This window comes from Bos indicus x Bos taurus, chromosome 4 (assembly GCF_003369695.1).
Source record: "Bos indicus x Bos taurus breed Angus x Brahman F1 hybrid chromosome 4, Bos_hybrid_MaternalHap_v2.0, whole genome shotgun sequence".
NCBI lineage: Eukaryota > Metazoa > Chordata > Mammalia > Artiodactyla > Bovidae > Bos > Bos indicus x Bos taurus.
Genome location: NC_040079.1, coordinates 18,498,840 through 18,526,347, shown reverse-complemented (window position 1 = coordinate 18,526,347; position 27,508 = coordinate 18,498,840). Strand labels below are relative to the sequence as shown.

Sequence of the window (27,508 nt, the reverse complement as noted above, 5' to 3'; positions counted from 1 at the left end):
ATTCACTTCCTCCCAGGTCCCAAAAGGTCTCATTCCCATTACAGCATCAACTCAAAATCCAAAGACCTCATCTAAATCTCATTAGTTCAAACTTGCCAAATCTCATCATCTAAATCATCTAAATGATTTGGCTCTGAATGTAATCCGTTTATAATGATGACGAAACCCTGGGTATAATCCATTCCATTATTTTAACATATTAATCCCATCTTTGTGTACAGCATAATAACATATGTGCCATTAGAATGGAATCCAAAACTCTACTTTTATCTGTAATTGGTCTTGCCGATTAGGGAGATATTAGCAAATATAAGTTTAACGCTAGGTTTATAAAAGCCAATAAACAATTTGAACGCCATATAACTCATGTGTGCGTGCTAAGTTGCTTCAGCCGTGTCCAACTCTTTGTGACCCCATGGACTGGAGCCCACCAGGCTCCTTTGTTCATGGGATTCTCCAGGCAAGAATACTGGAGTGGATTGCCATACCCTCCTCCAGGGAATCTCCCCAATCCCATGTCTCTTACCTCTCCTGCATTGCCAGGCAGGTTCTTTACCACTAATGCCACCTAGGAAGCCCATATAACTCATACATCTTCCAAATTATCTGCATTGGATATTAACCCAATCTTAAGACATCAGTTATGTATACATAAATGACTTCAAAATCTGTGCCTACAGTGACAGCGTCACCTTCAGTTAAAATCCTATGTGTTATAAAAATCTTTTCTTTCAAAGTCACTGCACCTTAAGGACAAATATTTTTACCAGTATTATCTTCATTTTTCTAACACCACGGCAAAAATCTTTCACTCTGTAGTAACTTGTCATCTAACCCACCTTTATCACAAGCTCCTTTGTCCCTCTCTATTTTTCTTTCCTGTCTGAAATGCCCTGACCCATTTTACTTCTTGTCTACATCACATTCCTTCCTTATTTCCCACCATATTCCCCCCTACCCTTTCTGGAAACTTTCCCCTGATACTTTTCTTCTGTCAACAATCCCCACCAAACTCCCATACTACTCACTGCCTATACATCCTCCCCTTACTATATACTCCCTCTACTTTTATTTGTCTTTTGTATATGAGCCTATTCTCCAATTTAACATTCCATTCCTATAGCAGACATTTGAGACAGCCACTGGACTTGGCACAGGAGGATAAAAATAAGAGAGTCTTTTGCCCTTATGTTGTTTAAAGAGGGGAAGACAGATCTGAAAATGAAAAATGTCACTCTGTATATGCCATAAAAAGATGTCTATATAAGATGACTCCACAGACTGTAGCCCGCCAGGCTCCTCCATCCATGGAATTTTCCAGGCAAGAATACTGGAGTGGGTTGCCATTTCCTTCTCCATATAAGATGAAATGGGGGTGGCAGGGGGGAGTGGGGTCCACACACAGAGAAAATCAAAAGTGTTCCAGAGGCAAGTACACTTGAATCTAGAATGATGAGTAGATGTCACACTGAGGTTCACGATGGAAAAGAAGGTTACAGATAGAGAAGCTTGGACAGGGTTTCTCAAAGGCCAACTGTGCCTGAGTCTCACCACCTGGGCAAGAGCCTGGCAGTGTGTCCTTTGCAGTGATGGTGATGGTGAAATTTAGCAGTCCACCGAAAATAACACCTTTTCAAGGAAATCTGTCAGTTCACCATATGAATCATGAAACATTCATAATCCTTTGAAACATGCTGATCTGCATGCCTCTTTATATTCAGAGAAAATAGCAAATCCCAAATCAAATTTAAATACTGCCTCTTCAGGAGTCATAATTGTATTTCCTTGACCTTGTAGTGTAAGGTTCAAATCCTCTGAATAATAAGCAACTTCAATGAGGGTATGACTCAAGTGTCCAATCTCAGACTAAAAGTTTGATGTGTTTAATATTCTTCATGTCCCCCAAAGACGACTATCTAATTCACATAGATGGCAAAGTGAGACCTAGCTTTGCTACCTGATAACCTTAATCATTGTTACCATGACTAGATAATAGTGGACTAGAGTATTTTCAGTGTACTTCCTCAAGTACTGTCATAATGCAATAGTGTAAAGTACTGGCAAGATTCCAGCCGACAATTAAATGACCAATCCTATTAAATCTCTGACTTTTATTCCAAATGTTCTGTTACCAACAGTTCAGCCAGACATGGCTTAGCCACTTTGAGAGGAATAAAACAGCATTTATTTTCCTATCAAATAAAATATACCTTCTTCTTTTAAAAATCACTTTTTAAAATTTATTTTTTGGCTGCACCACACAGCATGTTGGATCTGACTTCCTTGACCAGGGATCAAACCCACATCCTCTGCATTGGAAGCATGGAGTCTTAACCACTGGCCTAGCTGGGAAGTCCAATATACTTTCTTTTTGATCAAATTATTCAAAGGTTTGCATTATTTACATACAAAGTGAATCAAAATGTTCAGCCTTTCTTTACTGCTTATTTTCTTTTCTACTGGTAATTCTAAAAGCATTTACACAGAAAACGCCAATAATAAACTGTCTCAAAATGAATGTCATTTTAATTGTCCCTTCTAAAAGAAATACAATACAGATAGTAATAAAAGTCTGCAACTGTCCCATGTCAATTTGATGGGCTATTTCGTATCTATGCCAAAAACTTTTTGCAATTGAATTTTTTAGGATTCTGCTTTAGTGAGATTTGTATTTATTACCCAGTCCATGTAAATGGATTGGCATAATTCCCAATTTATTGTATGTTTTGACTAATATCTAGTAGGTTATTCTATGTAAGGTTATTTTTTTTGGAATGGCTCTCATGAGGCTTTGAATCACTCTGCAAGTATCGGATGCAAATGATACAAGCTTTGTCATGAAGTCACAGTCCCTGAGCAGCTGCGTTAGAGAACAGTTTGGAGTCTCAACTGTGGTTTGCATGGCTTCCAGCCACTATCTATCAACAAAAATAAGTACATATGACCCTAATGAAAATGAAGCCTCACTTTCTTCCTCCTCCTCCTGCAGTGAAGCTTGAGATTTCTTGACTATCCAGGTAAAAACATGGGGAAAACCCAAATAAACAGAAAACAGCAAAAAAAGAAAGAAATTAGCCTGATGGGCTTCCCTGGTGATTCACTGGTAAAGAATCCATCTGCCAATGCAGGAGACACTGGTTTGATTCTTGATCTGGGAAGATCCCACATGTCACAGAGCAACTAAGCCCGTGCACCGCAACTACTGACCTTGTTCTCTAGAGCCTAGGAGCCGTAACTACTGAGCCCAGGTGCCACAGCTATTGAAGTCCACATACCCTAGAGCCCATGCTAGGCAACAAGAGAAGCCACGGCAACGAGAACCCCCTCACATTGCAACTAGACAGTAGCCCTGGCTCACCACAACTAGAGAAAAGCCTGTGGAGTGATGGAGGTCCAGTATAGCCCCAAATAAATTATATTAAAAGAATAGCTTGAGTAATTATACCTTTCATCATTAATAATGATTTCTTTTTTGCTTAATGCAAAAAAGATGGACTAACAGATTCTAAAAAGTCCACACCTCTGGTATAGACACATCAGCCAATCTGTTTCAACATTTTGTGTATATTTATTGGGTACCGCCATCTCTAGATCCTCTCCATGAACATGGTATTCATTACTCTCAGTCAGCATCAATCCTCCCTGACTAGCTCTTTAGTCACTGTTCTTCCTCTTTTTTTTTTTTTTTTAATCACTTCTTGGTCATTCACTGACTTTAGTTTCTAGTCAAACCTAAAGATTGGCAGTCCTGAGTCCTGGAGCACACATCCGGTCCTGATCTTTACTGTCTTTGAGACCCTAAACAATGAGGCTTCAGGGTAACATCTGTAATAAGCTCCTATCTTATTGAGCTCCCAAGGTCACCATGAAAGTTCAAATGGAGAAAGAGCAGTAAGCACACTGTGGGCACTTAAGTGATATGCAGACAAAAGGGGACCCGCAAAACACCCGCTGGAAACTTCCTCCCTGGGAGACGGAAAGGGACGCTGTCCTCACCTCTGGATTCGTGGAACTCCAATGTGACGTGCGCATCGAATCCGAGGCTGAAGTAGTTATTGAAAACATTCAGAGGAAGCTGCAATGACGAACAAAGGCAGAGGTAAAGTTGAAAGCCAGACACCTGTCTGTGGGGCAAGTCCCGGGGAGAAAGACCAGTCACAACCCAACGCAGGGGGGTCTACAGAGAAGGAACAAGGGATTTTTGAATTAATTCTTTAGGGAAAGCTCAACTCATAGGATACTCCCAAGAATTTTAAATAGTTTAGGAAACAAGAGACACAACACAAATTATTAAATGAGAATCATTCTTGTGGATAGTATAACACGAGAATCTTAAGGGCTGAGGGATGCACATTTGTAACAGTTAAAAGGGATGATTCACTAAACAAACTCTGCAAATAAATTTAATTGTAAGGATCACATCTAACCTTCTTAATCAGTGGATGCACATTTTTTGAAGAACTTATGTTCAGCAAATTAATATTGCAACTGAAAATAAATACAATTTGCCTTATTTTCTAAAAATCTATATATTTTTGACAAAAGTCATGTAAGCAATAAGCCAGTGGGAGCCATTTAACTATTCTCAACCTAGAGAAAAACTAAAAGCTAGTTAAGACAGTAGTACTGACATAAACACACTACCATGTGCAAAACAAATAGCCAGTGGGAAGTTGCTATAGCACAGGGAGCTCAGCTCGGTGCTCTGTGACGACCTAGGGGTAGGATGGGATGGGAGGGAGGGGACACATGTCTACTTAAGGCTGATTCACACTGTTGTACAGCAGAAACCAGCACAACATCATAAAGCAATTATCCTCCAATTAGAAATAAAATATATGTGTGTGTGTTTATTAGTATTCAGATTTTTATTTACTCTATTAACTCTTAGATCTTTAACAGGACCATGAAATATGCAAACACAAACACATAGAAATATACATAAGCCTCAGCTTTCCTTGCCAGAGTCCTCTGGGTCCCTGGCTGTTAGTGCTGCAAGTTGAGTAAAGGGGAGAACTATGTAGACTGAAGTCCTGCATTAAAATTACAAAGCTGACATGATCTGAAGGCCTTTGGTTTAACGTTAGAACAATTAGGAAAGCATGTGGGAAATGCTAGAAGGCATATGGTAGTTCTTCCACTTTTTCTTCTGCAACTCAGATTGGAAGGTAAATGTTAAAGTAAACAGAGGGGAAACATTATCTCAGCCTGCATGATGTTTCCAGATAATGATCAGGTTGATCCTCCAGAGAGAAATGCACTCCTCTTCTATTAGAAATAAGTGTTTATCCTCAAGATTTCAAAAATTACTGGGTTTCCCATGCCCCTTGATTAGTAAGATTTTTCTCTTTGACTAGAGCAATAATCTTGTTGCAGTAAGAGAAAAATGAAATGAGAGGAAGAGTCAGAAAGAGAGCAAGAGAGAGATTATTAACAATACAGAAACACAGAAATTGAAACAAAGGATGAACCCATCCATGGAAGGCTGACTCAGAGCATGTACTGATTCAGAGGTCAGCTCAGCCCTTAGAAGTGGTTACAAGTGACTGGAGAAGGGAGAGAAACTAAACGCACAGAGCAATGCCAAAACATGTCTCACTCTCCTGGCTTCACATTTGAGAATGTCCAGTTCCTGCACTTAAACGAAAATACAAGTCCTTAGGAACGACAGCAAGGGTTGGTGACCCTGCCAAAAGCACAGATATGTTCATTTCTACCATTTATGTTCTTTTGGCTACGATTCTAACCCATGTCTCAGCATCCGCTGATAACGTAGGAGAACATCTGGTCACCATCCTCTAAATAACATCACAATTTAATCTGTTTTAAGAGTTCTTATTCATATTTTCCAGGAAAAATTGCCCCAATTTCCTACACATCTCCTTACAAATCCACTTTTGAAACCCTTTAATTATCTGGATTAATGTCCCCAGGCTGCATCAAGAAGTCTTTCCATTTCTTAAGCTGTTGGGAAGAGAATTAAATAGAGATTGCTATTGAGGGCCTAACCATTCCAAGTTGAGTGGGGATAGGACCTTAACATTTCCATATGGCACATTTCTTTGTACTTTAGCTGTTTTATGCCCAGTTTCTATAAGTCAAATATATTACAAAGAAATATTATATCCCAAGACGATACTTGCTTAAACAACACTGTGACCTGACGAACTCAAGGTCAACTGAGCAATCATGATAACTACGAAAAACCTTAGTTTCTGGATCACAGTTTAGGTGGAAAACACTATGAAGGTAAGACAAAACATGTTTTAACCAATTTTAGTCAAATAAGTAACTTGAGCTTCTACCACAATTGGTTGGGATCTTGATGCTCATCAACAAAGGTGCATTTGCTGTTGTTTACTAAGTTGTATCTGACTCTTTTGCGACCCCATGGACTGTAGCCCACCATGCTCCTTTGTTCATGGGATTTCCCAGGCAAGAACACTGGAGTGGGTTGCCATTTCCTTCTCCAAGGAAAGGTGCACTGGTTTGGTCTAAAATGATACCGGATTCAAAGGCCGAAGCACCATGAAATCCTGGCTTCAACCAATGGTGTGATCCAGTAGAGCAGGGATGCTACACGGATGCTGGGCCTTCACCCTATATCTACTTAATCAGAATCTCTGGGAACAGGGCCTTGTGATCTGCATTTCAGAGGCACACTGCCTGGAGATTCTTACACAACAAAAATGTGAAAACACTATCATGGAATAAAAAGGCAAAGGAATAGAAAACAAGTGGCTACTCAGAAACCTATCAGATTTATATGAAATTGAAGCCAGAACTTAAAACTGAATTTTCCCCTGAAGCTCTATAGTAGCATTTTTATAATTATATCCCTTGGTTTGTGAGATACAAGTTTAATCACTAAAGGAAAAACACTAAGTCAAACATTTATTTAGGTGTATCTTCGCATCCCAAACAAGTGATGAAATTGGAATTTTTGCTATCAGACCAGAAATCTCAGATGGTATCTTTCTATCGAAAGACCCTGTGCCTAATGTTTTCAGGCCATATGACTTTTTTTTTTTTTTAATCTCCTTATAGTTTTAAGACTTTGCAATGAATCTGAAAGATTAGAAAACTGATATATTCCTTTCTGGTGTGGAATTTGAGGACAGAGAATAGCTCCCTGCGCTACAGAAGCACTTGGAATCTTGATCTTTAGAAGTCTATGGTGCAGAATCACTGGATAGCATTATTCTCACAGCCCTAGTAGCCATAACCTCTATAGGAGGTAATCAGACATAATCCTCTGGCCAGGAATGTATTTCCTGTGGCTCAAGCAGAAAATACTCCAGGGTTCCCTTTCTGCAGAAGGGAAAACTCTCTAACCTTACACACGCCATCTTCCAGTTCTTCAGGAGGCAAGTCTGGGTTTCTTTCCACGTGGAGATTCCAGCGATCCAGCTGTACAATCGTCCCATCTTCTACTTGGCAAAGGATCTTAGAAACAGGCTCATCAGTGTAGCCCTAAGGAATCAAAGAACGAACACACTGCTGTCTGGAATAGTGGACAGTACAGCCAAAGGTATTGAGAGTTCATGCCAGGTGGAGACCTTCTGCTACAGCTCTCTCTTTATTTTCCAATTAACCAGGCTGAGAGTAAACTGTTTTCCTTGAGATATTTAGAATTTAAGACAATAGTCACGGGTACTGTGCACAGAAATACTCTCTCTAGTTGGTTTGAGCAGAAGAGTGACTTCTGTCAGCAACCAAGAAGTAAAGTCAATGGCAGTTATTTGAGAGCCATGCTGGATGGCTGTTTCTATCAGGGTGAAAACAGATTTCCCCACGTCTTGCTCTAGAGAAATTTGGAGGATACACAGAACAAGTGTATGTGGAGAAGCAGGAAAATAATCAAGCGATATCTGCTAGATGATTTCTAATATTCCATTTCACTCACCTCTCCCTGACCTTGTCCTAAGACACCATCCCTTTCAGGACCTAAGGCAAGTCTGACTGATGAACAGCCCTGCTAGGGAGCTATCTATTTACTCCTTGAACATACATGACTGATGGCATGATTATTAAGGATGATCAAGTCACTGATTTAGATAAGAGGAACTAATACTGATAAATACATTAGCTGCTTCATGAGAATATATTATTTATACTATGCTTACTTAAAATTGAAAAAAGACCTCTGGGAAATTAATTCACCCCAGGCCAAATAAATATCTGCTAATATCCTGACATAATTATCACACATGGGAGGTTAATACACCCAAAAGCCAGATTAATACCTGCTAATATCTGAAGATAATTTTCGAGCCCAGCTCAGGCAATAATTTCCTATGAGCAGTTAAACAGCCAGTCAGGCAGCACATGTTAGCATATTATGCTTTCTTATTTTCCTAATACTGTAAAAAATATTAATGATGATGATGATGATAATAATAGTTTTTAAATGACTGTTGTTGCTGTTTAATCACTAAGTCAAGTCTGACCCTTTGCAACCCCACAGACTGGAGCCCACCAGCCTCCTCTGTCCGTGGATTTACCAGGCAGGAACCCTGGAGTTGGTTTGCTATTTCCTTCTCCAGGGGATCTTCCTGACCCAGGGATCAAACCCACATCTCCTGTATTGCAGGAGGATTCTTTACCACTGAGGCACCCGGGAAGCCCCTTTTAAATGGCTGGTTAGTGGGAGATAAACTACTTTCAACAAGCCTGCCTGAAGTTGACTCCAGGGTGAAAAGGAAAATTGGTTACCTGTATAGCCAAAAGCCTGATGACATTGACCAGAAAACTAAATGCTCAAAGCCATGACTCTTCCAAAGTAAGAATCAGAAATCTGAACCAGATGCATCAGGGCAGGACTAGGGGTCAGGAGCAATTTGAGTCTCTGTAATTGCTTAATATGAGGACCAACCCACCCCCTGGATACCTGTGACTACTGTCTTTTCGTGGATACCTCAGACCCAGACCTGTGTACTAAAACCCATTTTTAAAAATAAAACTTCCTCTTCTCTAGCTGACTATAGATTTAAACTGAAGATAAAACCATGGTTCACGGGGACCTTGATTCTCAACTCTAACTTGTTCCTTGAACAAGAGGAGCACATGTGCCTCCACTGGAGCCTCTGTGGATTCGGGGACTCCACTGCTTCATGACGTGGGCAGCCCCTGAGAACATGCTTACCCCTCCCCAGTTGAGAGTCCGAGCCAGGTCATTCCCGGTCCCCAGAGGAAGGACCCCGACAGGAGGCTGAGGGCTCAGCTGCAGTTCATCCAGAATGGAAAGGATCCAGCCCACCTACAGACATTTGGGGGCCAGAAGAGATAGAAGAAAGATAAATAAGTTACAAAGAAGACAACCTGAGAATAGGAGGCTTTAAAAGGAGCAAAACAGAATAGGCATATTTTTCTTTAAAAATCCAGCAACCAGGAAACAGAAAGGGCACTTATTGCAAGCAGCTTCAGTGTGCCAAGTCTCTTCAAAGGGAAAAAGAACCATATTGTATACACCATTTCATATAAACAAAACTAGACCCGTTCATCACGTGTTTAACCAGTACGTGTATGTGCTCGGTCATATTTGACTCTTCGCCCCATGGACTGTAGCCATGGGGTTGCAAAGAGTCAAATGCAGGCTCCTCTGCCCATGGCATTTTCCAGGTAAGAATACTGGAGTGGGTTCCCATTTCCTTCTCCAGGGAATCCTCTTGACCAAGGGACTGAACCCACATCTCTTGTGTTTAACTAGAGATCTACTTTAAAATTCAAGAGAGTTTACAATTTAGGGAGGTTGGTTCATCCCTAGGGCATTTCAGGAAATCAGACTAAATCTCAATTCTGGCTCACACTGGCGTTGTCATCTTGATTAAATATTTAACCTCAGTAAGACTCATTTATTTGATTTTCAAAATGAGGATAATAATACCTACCTCACAAGATTGTTTATAGATTAAAACTAAAACTTATATAAAAACCTTGATATGGTGCATAGCTTATGGAAGTACTCATTAAATGGTTACTCTGTACGTTATCATCTTAGAAATTAGTAGTGCTTTCCTAAATATCCCTACATTCCTCTTAATGAAACATTAAAAAACATAATTATGGATGAACTTAGTACTTATTATAAGTTTAGGCAGAAAATGGATACTTATATACTAGAATCATATTCCTGTTCTATCTTTTTCTAAGATAAATAATACTTGGTATTTTGTCTTATTATAACTATTTAGAAAAATTACCCCAAACTTGGAAACAGCAAAAAGAAACTTGAATATTGTCACAGTGTCATTCTAGAGCAGTGTCACAGGCTTATTTAAGAACTTTATGAGTGTTAAGTTACTGAGAATTTTTGTCCTGTAGAGACACAAACATTGATAAGAGAAGAGCACTTTAAATGCTCTGGTTCTATTCCCCCATCAGAACATAAACCAATTTTGCCTCAAATTTAGAAAAATTATTCTGGTATAAACTACATAATTCTTTTCCTCTTCTTCTCCAATAAACTGGCGGTATTATCTTGCTAACTCCTTTATTACAAACCTAAATAAAGTTTTTAACATTTATTGATTCTAAAGTTGTTTGAGAGTCATGTTTCAAATTTTTTAAAACTGTATTTTAACAGTACATTTATTGAACACTACTATATATAAAGCATGGAAATAAGGAATTGAAATAAAAAGATGAGTGAGACACTCTAAGGTAAGGCAGAATGGTTGCTCTCAAGGATTTTACAATTAACAAAAAGAGGGGCATACTGATCTTTCCTGTGTGCTAGTCCCTGAGCAAAGCTTTCTGCTGAATTATTAAACTTCAAAACAACTCTCTACAATAGATATAATTTTCATTCCCAATTCATAGACAAAGAAACCAAGGCTTGAAAGGTTCAGTGACCGCCTTAACATCACATCATTTATATGGTAGAGCTGACATTCAAAGCTAGGCTTGCCACATATCAAAGGCCAACCTCTGAGCGACTCTGGTGCAAGGAATGTTTCAGTAAAGAACTAAACTCAGCTTCCAAGTGGCCTGACCATCCCAGAGTCAATGGCATGGACCTTTGGGATCTTTGGAGCACTGGGGAATCCTTCAGTTTAGTTCAGTTCGTCCCTCAGTCATGTCCGACTCTTTGCGACCCCATGAACTGTAGCACGCCAGGCCTCCCTGTCCATCACCAACTTCCGGAGTTCACCCAAACTCACGTCCATTGAGTTGGTGGTGCCATTCAACCATCTCATCCTCTGTCGTCCCCTTCTCCCACCCTCAATCTTTCCCAGCATCTGGATCTTTTCAAATGAATCAGCTTTTCGCATCAGGTGGTCACAGTATTGGAGTTTCAGCTTCTACATCGGTCTTTCCAATGAACACCCAGGACTGATCTCCTTTAGGATGGACTGGTTGGATCTCCTTGCAGTCCAAGGGACTCTCAAGAGTCTTCTCCAACACCACAGTTTAAAAGCATCAATTCTTCAGTGCTCAGCTTTCTTTATAGTCCAACTCTCACATCCATACATGATTATTGGAAAAACCATAGCCTTGACTAGATGGACCTTTGTTGACAAAGTAATGTCTCTGCTTTTCAATATACTGTCTAGGTTGGTCATAACTTTCCTTCCAAGGAGTAAGCATTTTTTAACTTCATGGCTGTAATCACCATCTGCAGTGATTTTGGAACCCAGAAAAATAAGGTCAGCCACAGTTTCCCCATCTATTTGCCATGAAATGATGGAGAATCCTTGGAATCTGCTTAATCAAATTCAGTTTATTTGCAGATTTATTAACTGAGCTACACAGAGGCTATGTTATTTGCTCAAGATCAAATAATCAGAAGTGAAAGAAGCAAGAGTCATAACCAGGTCTGCTGACCCCTTATCTAAAACCCTTTCTCCTCCACGGTGACTATTTTTTAGGATATCAAACTTGCCCATCCATCAAGAAGCCTAAAATTGTGCTTACCTTTTAGAAAGGGGTAACACAATGCTGGCCCAAGGCGGGAAACTAAAAATTCAGATCTACACGAGAGTCCACAAGTCCCCTAATTTGCTCAAACTGAGCAAAACACCCCTAGACAAGTCCTCAGATTCCCATCCAGGGCTTCTTTAGCTCTTCTTTGACACAACACTCACTAAGCTTGCTACTGAAATAAAAGGAAAAAAAAAATGCCAGACACTAAAGTAGTGCTAATGACTGTTAGAGGTTGTTCCTTGGCCACTGAAAACACAAATGAGATCGAGTCAAAGCAGAGGCCTCTAATAAATGATGAGAAGGGGGTTTAAAGGTCATGAAAAAGGACATGAAAACTCAGAAATCCCAACAATCTGGGCTCCCTGACTACAGCTGTAAACAGCCCTGAGTAGAACCAGAGACTCTGAGAGAGGAGGTGGAACTTACTGGAAATCTAATTCCATATCCCATATACAGCAGGGAAAAGAAGACAGACTCTTTAACTTCTCTGAGAGATGCTCTGGCAGCTCCCCTATTCTGATTTATACTCACAAGTCAAATCTAAGTTCTTTTAGGTAGATTGAAATAAGAAATATTTTTCTTGTGGTCCTTTGAAGTAGGTCTGTCTTTTCTGGATAAAATAATGCTATGAGTTCACACTTTGAACATTCTATTTCCCTCCAGACATAAAAATAAGAGGAAAAAAAAAAAGTCTCCGTGGGTCAGAAACAAAGAAAGCACAGGGGGCAAGCAGAGGAAGCCAGGCGTTTGGCTTCTGTCTGATTACAGGGGATAAAAGTTCACCCCTTGCTGGCAGGAGGCTGTGTATGAACCAGACTCCCTATGTGGTCAGAAGAAAAGAGGCCAAGAAAAGAGGGTGAGGAGCCACTGCCTGAGGCCGTCATCCACAGAAAGCTGTGATGCCTTAGGGCTGGAGGGATAAAGCTTCTATTAGTGAGCTGAGATGCCCATGAGCTTGTTGACACACCCGAAACACCCCTGACCCAGGGTCAGGATGGAGCCCTAACCATTTACAGAAAACCCAACTCGAGCCTCAGGATCCTGGAGACCATTAAAACTACTGGAAAAGATTAGTACAAGGGTGCAGAGAAAGAAAAGGGAAAAATCAAACACAGCCAAACATCTTCCTCTGAAGTCGAGCCTGCAGAGAGAAATTCTAAATACCAGAAAGAACACTAAGAGTAAGACAGACCAGAAGGTCAGAGAATAATTTACAACCCATGAAACACAAATAATTGTCAAGTAACTTTGAAATAAGTGTCCCATAACTTCCACGAATTGATAAAGTGTCTCCTAATAGATCTTTATTTTTTGTGTCAAACTTTATTCTGGGGGCTCCAAAATCACTGCAGATGGTGACTGCAGCCATGAAATGAAAAGATGCTTACTCCTTGGAAGGAAAGTTATGACCAACCTCAGCAGCATATTTTAAAGGAGAGACATTACTTTGCCAACAAAGGTCCGTCTAGTCAAGGCTATGGTTTTTCCAGTGGTCATGTATGGATGTGAGAGTTGGACTGTGAAGAAAGCTGAGCCCCGAAGAATTGATGCTTTTGAACTATGGTGTCGGAAAAGACTCTTGAGAGTCCCTTGGACTGCAAGGAGATCCAACCATTCCATCCTAAAGGAGATCAGTCCTGGGTGTTCATTGGAAGGATTGATGTTGAAGCTGAAACTCCAATACTTTGGCCACCTCATGCGAAGAGTTAACTCATTGGAAAAGACTCTGATGCTGGGAGGGATTGGGGGCAGGAGGAGAAGGGGACGACAGAGGATGAGATGGCTGGATTGCATCACTGACTTGATGGACATGAGGCTGAGTGAACTCCAGGAGTTGGTGATGGACAGGGAGGCCCGGCGTGCTGCGATTCATGGGGTCGCAAAGAGTTGGACACAAATGAGCGACTGAACTGAACTGAATAGATCTTTGATCAGTATAATTGTCCTTATTCAAATGTCAAGAATTGTTCCTTTCTTTTTCTTGGAAGGCTGCCAAGATTCCACATGAAACTGTGGTGCGATTCCACAAAATGGCAAGAGTCCTCTGGACCCTCTGACTCATCACCATCTCCTTTCTGTTTTACACTTGGCCTAAGTATAGGCTTCTCCAGTGGTTCAGATGGTAAAGAATCTTCCTGCAAAACAGGAGACTCAGGTTTGATTCCTGGGTGGGGAAGATCCCCTGGAGATGAAAATGGCAACCCACTCCAGTATTCTTGTCTGAAGAATCCTTTGGACAAAGGAGCTTGGTGCACTATAGTCCATGGGGTTGCAAAGAGCTGGACATGGACTGAGCTACTTTTGCTTCGCTTTCAAGCATAAAAGGAAAACATACAGTTGATTTGAATGTAAAGGATCTTCCCCTTTCTTACCAGTTGATCTGGTTTAAACAAAACAAAACAAAAAACACTGCAGAAATAGATTCTCTCTCCTTTTCCCAATAGCCAGTTTGTTGTTGTTCAGGTACTAAGTCGTATCTTACTCTTTGCGACCCCATGGATTGCAGCACACCAGGCTTCCCTATCCTTCATTATCTCCCAGAGTTTGTTCAAACACATGTCCATTGATTTGGTGATGCCATCCAATGGCCAGTTAATCAACCATCTAATTTCCCCCTGAATACAAGCAGGCATCATCAATTACATAACCCTTGGAGTCATTAAACGTCTCCTGCCTTTCACAGCACAGATTTTTTTGTCTTGAATCCATAGTTGGCTCACAGTTCTTTGGCTAACGTGGGTCTGGATCTTCCTTTCACACAAGTCTTGAATACTGTTTCTCATCCAAGAGCTACATCATCACTACCCAACAACCACCTTCCCCAAAAGGCAACATAACCCAGGAAAGGCACAGAGATGGGGGAGACTTGCTGGGTCAGAAGCCTGGCTCCATCACATACTTGCCAGCTGAGCTTAGGCAAGTCAGTTAACCTAGTTCCCTCCTATGTAAAAAGGGGTAACAGTACTTGCCTCATACGGGCATTTTATCAGTTAAATGACATAAAGACATTGATTAGCAGGTGTCTGACAAATAGGAAACCCTAAAATTAACATTTACTGCTCTGCCTTAAGCTATATTTTTCTTCCTTTTTCTTTACTTCATCCACAAAAGCCCAGTTTCCTAGAAGCAAAATGCCTTTTTCCTGTCTCTCCACTTCGAAGTTGAGCCTTGAATTTCACAGATCGATCCCAATACTGACTGCCAACAAGTCACAAAGTCTTTCACAGACTATCAAAAAAAGTAAAAGCCAAGCTGTACTATAGCAGAAAGGTGAAAGAGACAGGGGATGGGGGTAGAGGGGGCAGGGCGGGGGGTGGGTGAGACTACAGAACAAATACACCTAAAACAGAAGGAGGCATAAAGATCTTCAGTACTAGTCCGTGTCTCTGCCCCTATGAGAACAAAACTATATAAAAGGTCTTAAAATCTGTTATCAGCGGCTCTCCCTTCCCAGGACCCAGGACCCTGTTCCTGCTGGAAGTCCAGATGCATATTTGTGGGCAGGACTGTGTTTGTAGAGAATTTTGCATTACCCCAAATCATCTCCACAAGCACCTCTTCCATTAAACTTAATTAATTGCAGCAGTGGACACTTAGCATATTTCCCATCCCAACTGAAGAAGGGGCAGAATCATGTTCCAGGTAGCGAGCTCCTTCCTGCCTTCATGTTAGGAAAAGCAGGGCTGATAGATCTGGCACACCAGGGTCCCCGGCTTCAGCCCTGAGCAAAGCAGCCCAGCCCAGAGGCTGCAGCAGTTGCCCGATGCTGCCACCTCCTGGCCACATTCAGCTATAACTATCACCAGATAATTTCCCAAGTGCAGGCTGAGCAGTGTTTTCTTTCAGCAATATGCTAGCTTGAGAACGGACTGAGGGGCGGGCGAACAGGATCGTGAATTGACGTTTTCTTTGAACAGAGCGGGTGCACAATTGCCTTTCCTCATATTATCTGCAGGCAGAAAAGTAAAGGATTCTCATATGAAGAAATCAAAAGAGCGAGGGGAACGTTTCTACACCCCGAAAGACCATCCAAAGGCAGCATTTGACAACTAGGTTCCCTTCCTAGCATGTACACTGTCATTCGTCCTTTTGATATTTTTATATTTGCACTTAATAGTTTACAAAGTCACTCTATGGTAAGATAAATGTTTAAAATCAGCGCTAAAGGATTGAGAAAAAAGCCAAAATATGAGTTTTTGTTTTTTTTTTTTTTTAATACAATGTAGACTTTAGGCTGTCCATTCTCTCACTGGCATGAAGACAACTGAGGTTACACCATGTGCTGCTTCTCAAGAGAGTCTGGGATGTGGAGAGGTTGAGAGAGAAGACGCATGTGGAACAATTTTCTTGCCCTGTCCATTAGAAGGAAATAGACCTTTTTCCCCTGTTCTGTGGCTGCAGTGAGCCAGGGCATGGGCATGCCTTCTGTTTAGCATGTATCTTCACCTGGGGATGCCAACTGAACCAGAAATAAGCATGCTGTAGTTCAAGTCCGTTTAACTCCAGCCCTTGGGAAAGACATCAACAGGATTAAGGGTGGACCTTTGGGTCCAGCTCAGTTCATCAAGGCCAAGGACAGGGTAATGACAGATCACACTGCACCTTAAAGATCCTTAAGGAGGGGAGGGGACCAGTGACTTTAGTGTCTCAGTTTACAGACTCCTTGATAGTTAAGCAGCAGCCGTGGGGAGCTGGATGGGTGGAGATCTGGTCGCAGAAAGCAAAGAATGTAAATCTACCCCATGACCAAAGCCAGAATATAAACATGAAGATTTGAGATCATTCTGAGTTATTTTCTCTCCGCCTAGAGATCAAAGATGAGACCAGCCCACAGGATACCTGCAACTATGTGACCATCTTGGGATTCTGTAAACCAGTTATAAAGAGCCTGAAACTGTGGCGCTGTCCCCCGCAGCCACCACTGGCCAGGTGTGGTCACAGACTGCTCAAATGTGGCTGATCCAAACTGGAGGCATTGTAAATTTAAAATATAGGCTGGTTCTGGAGACAATACAAACTGAGCATAAAATATCCCATTAGTAACTTTACACTGACTATGTGTTGAAATGATAGTATCTTGGATATACTGGGTTAAAGAAAATATATTATAAAATCAATTTTACCTGCTTCTTAGTTTTTTAAGTGTCTTCTAGAAAACTTAAAATTAAAGACTGCAGCTTACATAATAGTTCTCCTGAACACCAATGGTCTCTACTAATACAGTGCTACAGCTGTGAAGACCCTTAGGGATCCAAATGTGCCTGTTTTCAGACTTAGAACATCTCAGAAGGGGTTAAGGAACTTTCCAAAAGCCACAGCAATGGTGGCACAAGCATCTCTTCCTCTTCCAAGTGCAGTATATGCCTTTGTACTTTTTAACAGCATCAAATTAAAGTAACTCATACTGAAGCCTAAGAACTTTTTTCCAAATTAATGCAAGATGTCTGTATATTCAGAGAAGGCAATGGCACCCCACTCCAGTATTCTTGCCTGGAAAATCCCATTGATGGAGGACCCTGGTAGGCTGCAGTCCATGGGGTCACTAAGAGTCGGACACGACTGAGCGATTTCACTTTCACTTTTCACTTTCCTGCATTGGAGAAGGAAATGGCAACCCACTCCAGTGTTCTGGCCTGGAGAATCCCAGGGACGGGGGAGCCTGGTGGGCTGCCATCTATGGGTCGCACAGAGTCGGACACGACTGAAGTGACTTAGCAGCAGCAGCAGTCTGTATATTAAATAATACTTTGTATATAAACTGACGTGATTAAGGATTAACATATCATCATCCCAACCAGTTAAAAGTATTCCATTTCTGATTCTTCCTAGAGCCTTGTCACTTAGAATTCTGACAACCTCTACAGTGATAGACATACTCACTAAATGAAGGCTGAGCACCTGATGTCAAACATATACCCGGCACTCAGGAATTATCCTTCATTTGCCAAGAGCCAAGAGTTTCTCTTCATGACTCCATCAGCAGGCCTCTCCTTCAAACAAACACTCAAAATTAAAAGTTTCTTATTCTAAACTGATCAAATTAAAAATGTTAATCATGTACCTTGATAAACACGTCATAAACCCCAGATACCTTTCACAGCACAACTTGTTTTAACAAGGTAAAATAAAATAAAATCTGGGTTTACATAAGGTAGAAGATATGCAAAGTTTTGATTCTACATGATTGGACTACAGAGGTTACCACTGACAAAAATAATTAGCTCAAAAGAACGTGTCAATTCTAAGAGAAATATACCACTTTTCATAGCTGTTGTACATATAAATGTCTACTGCAGTTGTGAACTATGTAGAAGGATGTAAAAACTGAAGCTAGGATCATAGATAAGGTACCAGGGAGGAAAAAGCACCCAGAACATAAATGAGAAGTTACATCCAGGCTTCTGGAAGATCTAGATTATGGTCTAGGTCTTCCAGATACCTAATTATGGTGTCTGGAAGATACCAAAAAGATACCTAATTATGGTATGTTTAAAGAAGAGATGCTAGAAAAGATAACAAAAGCAGGAGAACCAGGTAGTCTGTGAGTCAAGAAGGTGACATTAATGACACCAGAAAGTATTTCTAGAAATTCAACACTGTGATTGGATCTGCTCATTAGAACTCCTTATGTGTGTTGCTCATTAGTTGCTCAATCGTGTCCGGACTCTTTGCAACCCCATGGACTGTAGCCCACCAGGCTCCTCTGCCCATGGGATTCTTCAGGCAAGAATACTGGAGTGGGTTGCTATTCCCATCTTCAGGGGATCTTCCCAACCCAGGGATAAAACCCATGACTCTTTCACTGCAGGTGGATTCTTCACCATCTGAGCCACCAGGGAAGCTCAGAAATCATTAGGGTGGTACTGAATCTCACTCATTATGGGTTTTGTCCCACTGATGGCATCTCCGACTCAATGGACATGAGTTTGAGCAAACTCCAGGAGATAGTGAAGGACAGGGAAGCCTGCTACAGTCCATGGGGTTGCAAAGAGGCAGGCACAACTTAGCAACAACGATAAATCTCTCATTCTGGGTTTTGTCTATTAAAGTGTGCCAGGCACTCTATTAAAACTATTCTCCTGAAAACCACCAGTTATCTCCTAGTTTCCAAATCCATACTAATCCTTGAGTCTCTTAATAATATAATTACTGTCTGTCTTGAAACTTCTTTGGGGGTTGTTTTCCTTGATAAGACTACTGGTGGTCCTTCTCCTTCTATCTTTTTCTCTTCTTTTGAAATTCAGCTCTGACTCCATAATTACAAATGTTTCACATGTGTCTGGACTAGGCTCTTCTTTCTCTTTCCTTTATGCTTTGAATTTCCATGTTTCCAAACATTTCTCGTCAATACCACAAACCCTAGAACAGTGCTTTCTACACATACCTGCTGAATAGAGGGAAAAAAGCCGTGAGGGGGTTGGGGGTGGGCAGAGAGAGGTGATGAGAGACTCAGGGGAGAAGGGGAAGTTTGGAAGGTGGAACAGCCAGTCCATGATGAAGCCCAAGATATGAAGATGGCACAGGCAGCCAACACGGATTTGAGGTAATTGTCATTTAAGAGAGAGAAAGGACCCTGAATTCAGGATACCAGGGGTATCCCAACAGTCAAATAATTCTGGAAAGCACCAGGTTAAACAAAGCAAAATAGGTTTGGCTTCTTTAAGACTTTATAATGAATTTTATAAGCTAATAATGTGTATCAGAGTTTCAAAGAATAGTAAACACTATTTTCTCAACTGAAAATTGTTTTCTCTCTGCAGAAAATCCTAAAGGACTAGTGGAATCACTGTTTAATTTCTTTCTGGTTGTGCTTATTAGTATATAATGTGTATTCAGCACAGCATTAAGTGCTCACGTGCTGTGAGAGATAAAATTAGAAGATTCTGTTGCTACCTTTGAGAATAAAACATTCTAATTAAGAAAATTAGAGAAAAGCCAAAGATAGTTCATAATAAAATCCTATGAGATCAGACTCTAAATACAGAAGAAAAGATACTGAACAGCAAAATCTAAATGTCACCATTCTCAATTATTTGCCTTTGCTAAATATAGCAACATAAGTAGAGGGCAAACTGAGAAACAGATGAGACAAACTGGGGGAAATACACTCGTGATATTAAACGTCAGCCCAATTCCATCTTTTCTCCTAAAATGACTCCAAAGAGGATCAACTGTGATCTTTAAGACAAAATGTTGGTCAATATTCTAACTTTTATTTCCACAAGTAAAAAAAAAAGCAATAATTCAATTGTGTATGCATATTTCTCTTCCAGAATTGTCACCAACTATTAATAATATCTGGAAATAGGTCAGTTTCTGTTTTAAAAATCATTTAGTCATCTATGATCTTCATTCTAGTGATCTGGCTAGAAGATCACTTCTAGTGATCATAAGATCATTCTAGTGATCTAGTGATCTTCATTCTAGTGATCCTTACTTTGTGGATCAGGGAGACACAGGACAGGAGTGGGGGAAACAGAATTTAGAAAGACCAAGACTGAATCCTTAAGGGCAATAACAAGAATCCCTCCTAACCCTTAGGGGCTTGGATTCATATAAGAGACAAATGTTTTAGGGCAGTGGTCCCCAACCTTCTGGCACCAGGAACTGCTTGTATGGAAGATAATTTTTCCAAGGACCAGAGTCAGGGGAGGATGGTTTGAGTGCATTACAATTATTGTGCACTTTACTTCTATTCTTATTATACCAGTTCCACCTCAGATCATCGGGTATTAGATCCCAAAGGTCGGGGACCCCTGTTTAGGGGACTGGAGAGACTGTGAGGTGGGAAGAAGAAACACACATGTTTTCAGGAGAACAAATGGCAGACGGAAGAAACAAGGAAGAGAGCCGGATTCTCTTTCAAGGACCTACCGTTCCATCCCCGCCACAGGCCAGAATCCGCAGGTTTGGTACCTTCCTATACAACTCAAGCCTGTGGAGGAAACAGGAAAAAGTTAACAAAAGAGCCTATCCCTGGCCACGGCAGAGAGCATTATTCCAACACACAGCACAAAAGAGGGGGAGGGGCAGGTGAAGAGAATGTATAATCATGAGGATGGTAATGGCTTCAAAACTAGTTACAAAGCGACTCGATCTGAGTGATCACAAGAGGACTGACTCCAACAGTCGGATTAGAGGCCGGCAATCAGATTAGAGGCCGGCAGCCAACACCGTGTTTAAGTGGCCAGTATTGGAACTCCTAGCGCTTACTTCCCATGACTCCTATCAATGTGTCAACTCACATTATTTCCCTCATTAGTGTCAACTTCCTTCTTCTTCTTTCCAGTCATTCTCCTCCTCCTTTCTCAAAGAAAACCATCATTAATCAATAGTCCTTATAAGTCTCTTCCTTATATTTGATTAGCTTTCCTCAGATCTATTTATTTTTCAGACTTATACTTCCCACTCTCAACCCTAGAAAACCTTCTTCAGAGAGATGGGACACCCCACCAGCATTATTACAACTGCACCCACAACTCCACTCACTTGCTAATACTAAAACCTCCATTTATATCTCTCAGCCCAAAGAGGGAAGATGTACCGAATTTTCTTTATTTTGATTTTGTCTTCTTGAAAATTGTCTTTCCTGTTGTCTCTGAAGAAAATGCAATGACACTTCCCCTACTAAACTGTCTGCTGAAGTGAAGATTCTAATGGCTCTACTCCAGAAACATCACCTTATTTACATCAAATGACATTTTTCCTGAAAACAGTTACTGTCTTGCCATATTCTTTATGGTGATCTGTGAAGTTATCTACCTAAAGCCTAACTGAAAATGATAAAATCTTAAGAAAAGTAAACATAAAATGGCAAAACCCAGGATTGTAGATTTGCTTTAATAGATCTGAATGCAGATGTATTAATAGATGTGTAATAGAATGTATAATAGAATGATGTATTCTATTAAAAAAATAGAAGTCTTATAGCAAACTCTAGTAGCAAAGAAGTTCATAGATTAGAAGAATGACAACAGAAATTAATTTTCATAATTAATCTTCTCCTGCATGCTTAAAATACATAATTTATCCATTTCATAGAGGAATATTATTTGTCTAGAAATTATCTGATAAATTCTCAGAAATGATCTGAGTGCTTCTTTGCCTCTGATATTACTTATTGAAAAGTAATTAGTATCTCTTTAGCTCCAAAGTTTAACAGATGAAATCTGAACTATCTTACAGATGGGTTATCAAAAGGGAACCAGACAACAGCAGAAACATCCCTGGCTCTTTCCTACCATACACCCTTCCACCAAAAGGAAGATATAAGATACATGTCACCTACAACTAGACTTTATTTTCCACCCCTTTCAACAAAAAATAGAGAATGAAATTTCTGAGAGGCCCAAACAAGGGATTAAGCAGGAACTAGAATGTCTCCCCCACTCTGCTATGGAATCTACAGGTGTAATCAATTCACTCGTTTCACAAGTGCTCATGGATGCTACACACAATCTCTAAATCAAATAAACAAACACATTCATAAACAGATCATGGCCATTCTCCACAAAGACACACTTCTTCCTCTTAAGGTACATCTCCAAAGCCATACATGCAGAAGCAGAAAAAGGATGGATCCTTTCTCAATTCAGACTTGCCCCTTATCTACAGTTACATGTGTCTAGGCAACAAACACACGAGGAGTTAGTAACACACAGGATATGCGTTGAATGAAAGTTAGAGAAGAGGGGAAACATCAGGTGAAGTTTTAGAGGGAGAGTAGTACAGGTGAGCAAGTAGATGAAAGACAGAAAATACTTCACGATGCAATCAAATAAAGCAGGACCCCAAAACAGAAAGATCTTCCCACGCGCCTGAAACAGTATGAACCACAGAGGGTATTTCCAGACTTACGCATCTTTCGGTCCTTCCTGAGAAAGGTCAAAGACCTGCCGTGGGTTCAGGTACCACATGAACATCTGTAGGACTTTGGTTCCCTGTAACAACAACAACAAAAGACAATAATAGGAAGAGGTTTCCAAATATTAGCTCCTCATTTAAAGAATAAAAATAAATCCTGTTCTGAAAAATAATATCGAACAGTATAGAGTAGTAGTTAAAAGTCATGGGCTTTGGCCATCTCTATACCTAGGCTGAATGCCTACATACATGCTGTTAACTTGTGTAACTCTGAGCAATTTCTCTAATTTCATTAAGCTCAGCTCTCAATGCAGAGATAAAAATGCCTACTTCACAGTGTGCTGTGTGCTAAATCACTTCAGTCGTGTCCAACTCTTTGTGACCCTATAGACCATAGCCCACCAGGCTCCTCTGTCCATGGGATTTCCCAGGCAAGAATACTGGCGTGGGTTGCCATTTCCTCCTCCAGGAGATCTTTCCAACCCAGGGATCCATCCTGTGTCCCTTCCATCTCCTGCACTGGCAGGGGAGTTCTTTACCACTAGCACCACCTGGGGAGCCCTTCACAGACCTGTTGCAAAGATTAAACACACTGTGGATGGCATGCAGTAAGTGCTTAATGACTGAGCCCTATTAGCTTTTGTCATCATTATTTAATTCATGAAAATCCACATAGGAAAGTTAGTCAACTTATGCAATTTAACATTAATTTTTATTTTATTGTGCAGATTACTAGTGTCTTTGCATAATATGAAATATGGACAGTATTAACTAAATATAATTTTCTTGAAATAAATGTTTTTAACCACAGCAAAAGTATCTCAGGCTCCCCATTATTTATAATATATGGTGTTTCCAAATCTTACTTTGATATTTTTCAATTTCCATGTCTATACCTGTATCTATTTCTCCAAATCATTTCTGGAGTGTCTCAAGTAATTGGAACATTTACAGAGCTGTCATCATGGCAAATACAAGGCACTTCTAGAGGTCATTTCTTAAAGTGAATTGAGAAAAACAATAAAAGAATAATTTTTCATTCAGTTCAGTCTCTCAGTCGTGTCCGACTCTTTGTGACCCCTTGAATCGCAGCACGCCAGGCCTCCCTGTCCATCACCATTTCCTGGAGTTCACCCACACTCATGTCCATCGAGTCGGTGATGCCGTCCAGCCATCTCATCCTCTGTCATCCCCTTCTCCTCCTGCCCCCAATCCCTCCCAGCATCAGGGTCTTTTCCAATGTGTCAACTCTTCACATGAAGTTACCGAAGTATTGGAGTTTCAGCTTTAGCATCAGTCCTTCCAATGAACACCCAGGACTGATCTCCTTTAAGATGGACTGGCTGGATCTCCTTGCAGTCCAAGAGGTTAGGCAGTATCAAAAGAGGTTTAAAATTGAGTAGGGTGCCTCACTTTAGATCACTATCAACCACAGCAAATAATATTTGATTGGTTGGGCAGCATCTGTTGCTTCTAATTATAGTCCCTTAACTAGCTATCATAATTGCTCTTTCTTAAAAATATTCCTGTTTGTATTCCTATATTCTGTATTTGAGAGTCATCCTATTATAGTAGAAATAGCACAATATTTGAGTCAGAGCTAACTTGGATGTTCTAACTGGGTGACTGTGAACATTTATAATCTTGTAGAAATTCAGCATGTAAAATACGGCAGTGTCTGCTTCCCAGGGTGATTATGAGAATTAAATGAATCAGTAATAGTTACATATCCAGCACAGTACGTGGCACAAAATAGGCCTTTGTAAATGTTAGTCCCTTTCTTTTTTGCTCCTTGTTAATCTATTCATTAAATTACACTTGAGGGTGTGAGGGCTAAAGTGTAGCTTATAATTATCACATTGTTATGCCAGTTGTTGCAGAGGCCATGGTAGGTCTTTTTGTTCCACATCTCATCCAAACCTATAATTTAAAAGTTCTGCTTTATCATGTGCTTGCTATAAATTTAGGAATAACACTCTATCCTTAATTATTACAACGAACCCAATCCTTCAGTTTCACCAAATGACATGCTTCCCTTCCCATAAAATTCAAACATAGGTTTAGATACATAATGGTAACTAAATACTAGACTGCTCTCTTCTTTCCATACCAGACCTTGGTATCAAGTCAGTTGGGATTATTTCAGGTAATCTTGTATGTTTCATAGGTAACACCAGAGTCATTTTAGTGACCGATTGGCTTATTAAAAACTTCCAACTGACTTGCTAGAAAATTAAATTTTCACTTTTAGATTCCTAGGGCAATGTGTATTGTCAATGTTAATTACTCCCTTCTTGTCACCTTTGGCTCTGGTAGAGTGTGCATTTCAATTTCAGCTTCTCTTACACATATAATACTAGGTAATTAACACCTTTCAAAAAATACAAATAAGAAGCGTTGAGAAGGTTTTTTTCAATCTTCAAATTTCTCTAAAAGGTTTGGGTGTTCACACTGTTTTGGTTTTTGCTCATCCTGTGTGAGGTAGAACACCTAACTGTCTACAGTTGTCCTTTTGAAGAAGGATTATTTTTTAAGGCTGGTAAATTTTGCACCCCATGCTTCTAGGAGGTGCCACTGACACTGCAGTCTACTGGAACGAGGCGCTCTGAGCAGGGGTGACTGGCACAAACACGCAAGGCTGCCCTTAAGTGTTTACCTTCAGTTCAGTTCAGTCGCTCAGTCGTGTCCGACTCTTTTCAACCCCATGAACTGCAGCACACCAGGCCTCCCTGTCCATCACCATCTCCCGGTGTTCACTCAAACCCACGTCCATTGAGTCCGTGATGCCATCCAGCCATCTCATCCTCTGTCGTCCCCTTCTCCTCCTGCCCCCAATCCCTCCCAGCATCAGAGTCTTTTCCAATGAGTCAACTCTTCAGTAACCTTTCTAAAATATAATCGTTTGCGAAAATGGTCAGTGTCTGAATAACGCATTGCACTGTATTAAGTCAGTCTTGGTGGGTAAAGAAAAGAAGCCTAGCACACATTCAAGTCAGGTCTATTAATTCTGCTGTTACCTCTAGGATGAGCTTCTTTAGGGCTTTAATAGATACAATTTATTCAATAGAATTGAATGGGTGGACAAGTACTAACTCACCAGGAAAAGGGTGATTTCTTTCTTTCTCACAGACAAGATTAAGTCTACTCCATCATTTACACAATTCACTAGCAGATTCCAAATACTCTCATAGTCATCACATGCTATATGCCTTGAAAAGCTGAATTTCTGGGCAAGAGGTTTTTTTTTTTAGTTTTCTCTAAATTAAAAAAAAAAGGCTATTATACATCAATTCTAATACACTCTGAAGAGTGTTCTCATACACAAGGTTGTAGCTGTAATACCTCAATATTTTTTAAGATATTGTGAGATTGGATATTCCTATGGAATGTTAAAACATTGTTCTCTCCAGCTGTAGGTGTCAGGAAACAGAGTGGGGCATCATAGACAATAGATACACTTTTATCTATGAAAATAGATACACTTTTCTAGATAGAAACAAGCAGTATTCATCCACTCACCTACTAAGGGCCAGGTACAGTTTTAGGTAAGGGAATCAGGAGATGGACGAGACAGAGAAGATTCTTGCTGTCAAAAGGAAGTTCTCTGATTTATTCATAGAATATAGTAATTTGGGGGTAAAAAGAATCAACTAAGAATGGGTCAGTTCAAACAGCAGCACATCAAGCACTGAAATTCTCATATAAGGCTAAATGGTCTATGCTACTAAGCAAACTTTGGTTTATATCATGGAAATATTTTCTAGATCATGAAAAGAACTGTCCATAAGAAACATCTGAGGAAAATCTAACAGCAGGAGAAAGAGGTGAAGAAATCACTTAACCCAAACAATCCCAAAGGAATACCTGATTTATGCAATAAATCTGCGTTAGGCTCCTAACCTGTACCCATGCGCGCACCCAGGAGCTCAACACAAAATACTCACTCACTAAAGATGGTCAATGCTATGTTGAAGATGCCAACTGAAATGCATAAGTGGCCAGTGGAGACACTCAAAGCCCAATTGTGGGTACTGGATGAAGGCTTCCTATATATGATACTTGAACTTTGCCTTGAAAGATGAGTAGAGTTAACCACTTGTTTTTAGATGAAGTAGACAAAAATGTTTTAGGCACAACCCATGTGAAGCAGCAAGACGTATCATGGAAAAACTATATTCCTTGCAGTCTTTGGATCATAAGGCTGGGGTGGAGGGAGATGAAACTGCACAAGTGAGTTGCAGATTAATTCATAGAGACCAGGGGTCCCCAGCTCCCAGGCCACGGACCACCTGTGCACAGCCTGTCAGGAACCAGGCAGCAAAGCAGGAGACGAGTAGCAGGTGAGCGAGGGAAGCTTCATCTGTATTTATAGTTGCTTCCCATCACTCATATTACCGCCTGAGCTCAACTATCTAGTTGAAGGAAAATAAGCTCAGGGCTCCCACTGATTATGTATTATGGTGAGTTATATAAATATTTCATTATATATCACATGTAATAATAATTGAAATAAAGTGCAGAATAAATGTAATGCACTTGAATCATCCTGAAACCATCTCCAACCCCACCGCCCCACAGCCCAAGGAAAAATTGTCTTCCACGAAACCAGTCCCTGGTGCCATCAAGGCTGGGGACCGCTCCATATAGGCTATGGAGCTTGGGCTTTGTTTTGCAGGAAGTGCTTGAATCAGAAGAATAGGACTTACATTTTGATACATCA

At 40.5% G+C, this 27,508-nt stretch overlaps 1 protein-coding gene across 2 annotated transcripts in view; it reads right to left on the bottom strand.

Moving 5' to 3' along the window:
- Nucleotides 1–27,508, bottom strand: part of DGKI (diacylglycerol kinase iota) — a 517,513-nt gene that overhangs the window by 213,457 nt on the left and 276,548 nt on the right. For both annotated transcript variants that reach the window (XM_027538894.1, XM_027538896.1), the window contains 5 exons: nucleotides 22,783–22,865; nucleotides 20,800–20,860; nucleotides 9,146–9,259; nucleotides 7,336–7,473; nucleotides 3,997–4,075 (listed from right to left, as the gene is read on the bottom strand). In XM_027538894.1, the coding sequence (XP_027394695.1) occupies nucleotides 3,997–4,075; nucleotides 7,336–7,473; nucleotides 9,146–9,259; nucleotides 20,800–20,860; nucleotides 22,783–22,865 (475 nt within the window). The remainder of the gene's footprint in view (nucleotides 1–3,996; nucleotides 4,076–7,335; nucleotides 7,474–9,145; nucleotides 9,260–20,799; nucleotides 20,861–22,782; nucleotides 22,866–27,508) is intronic.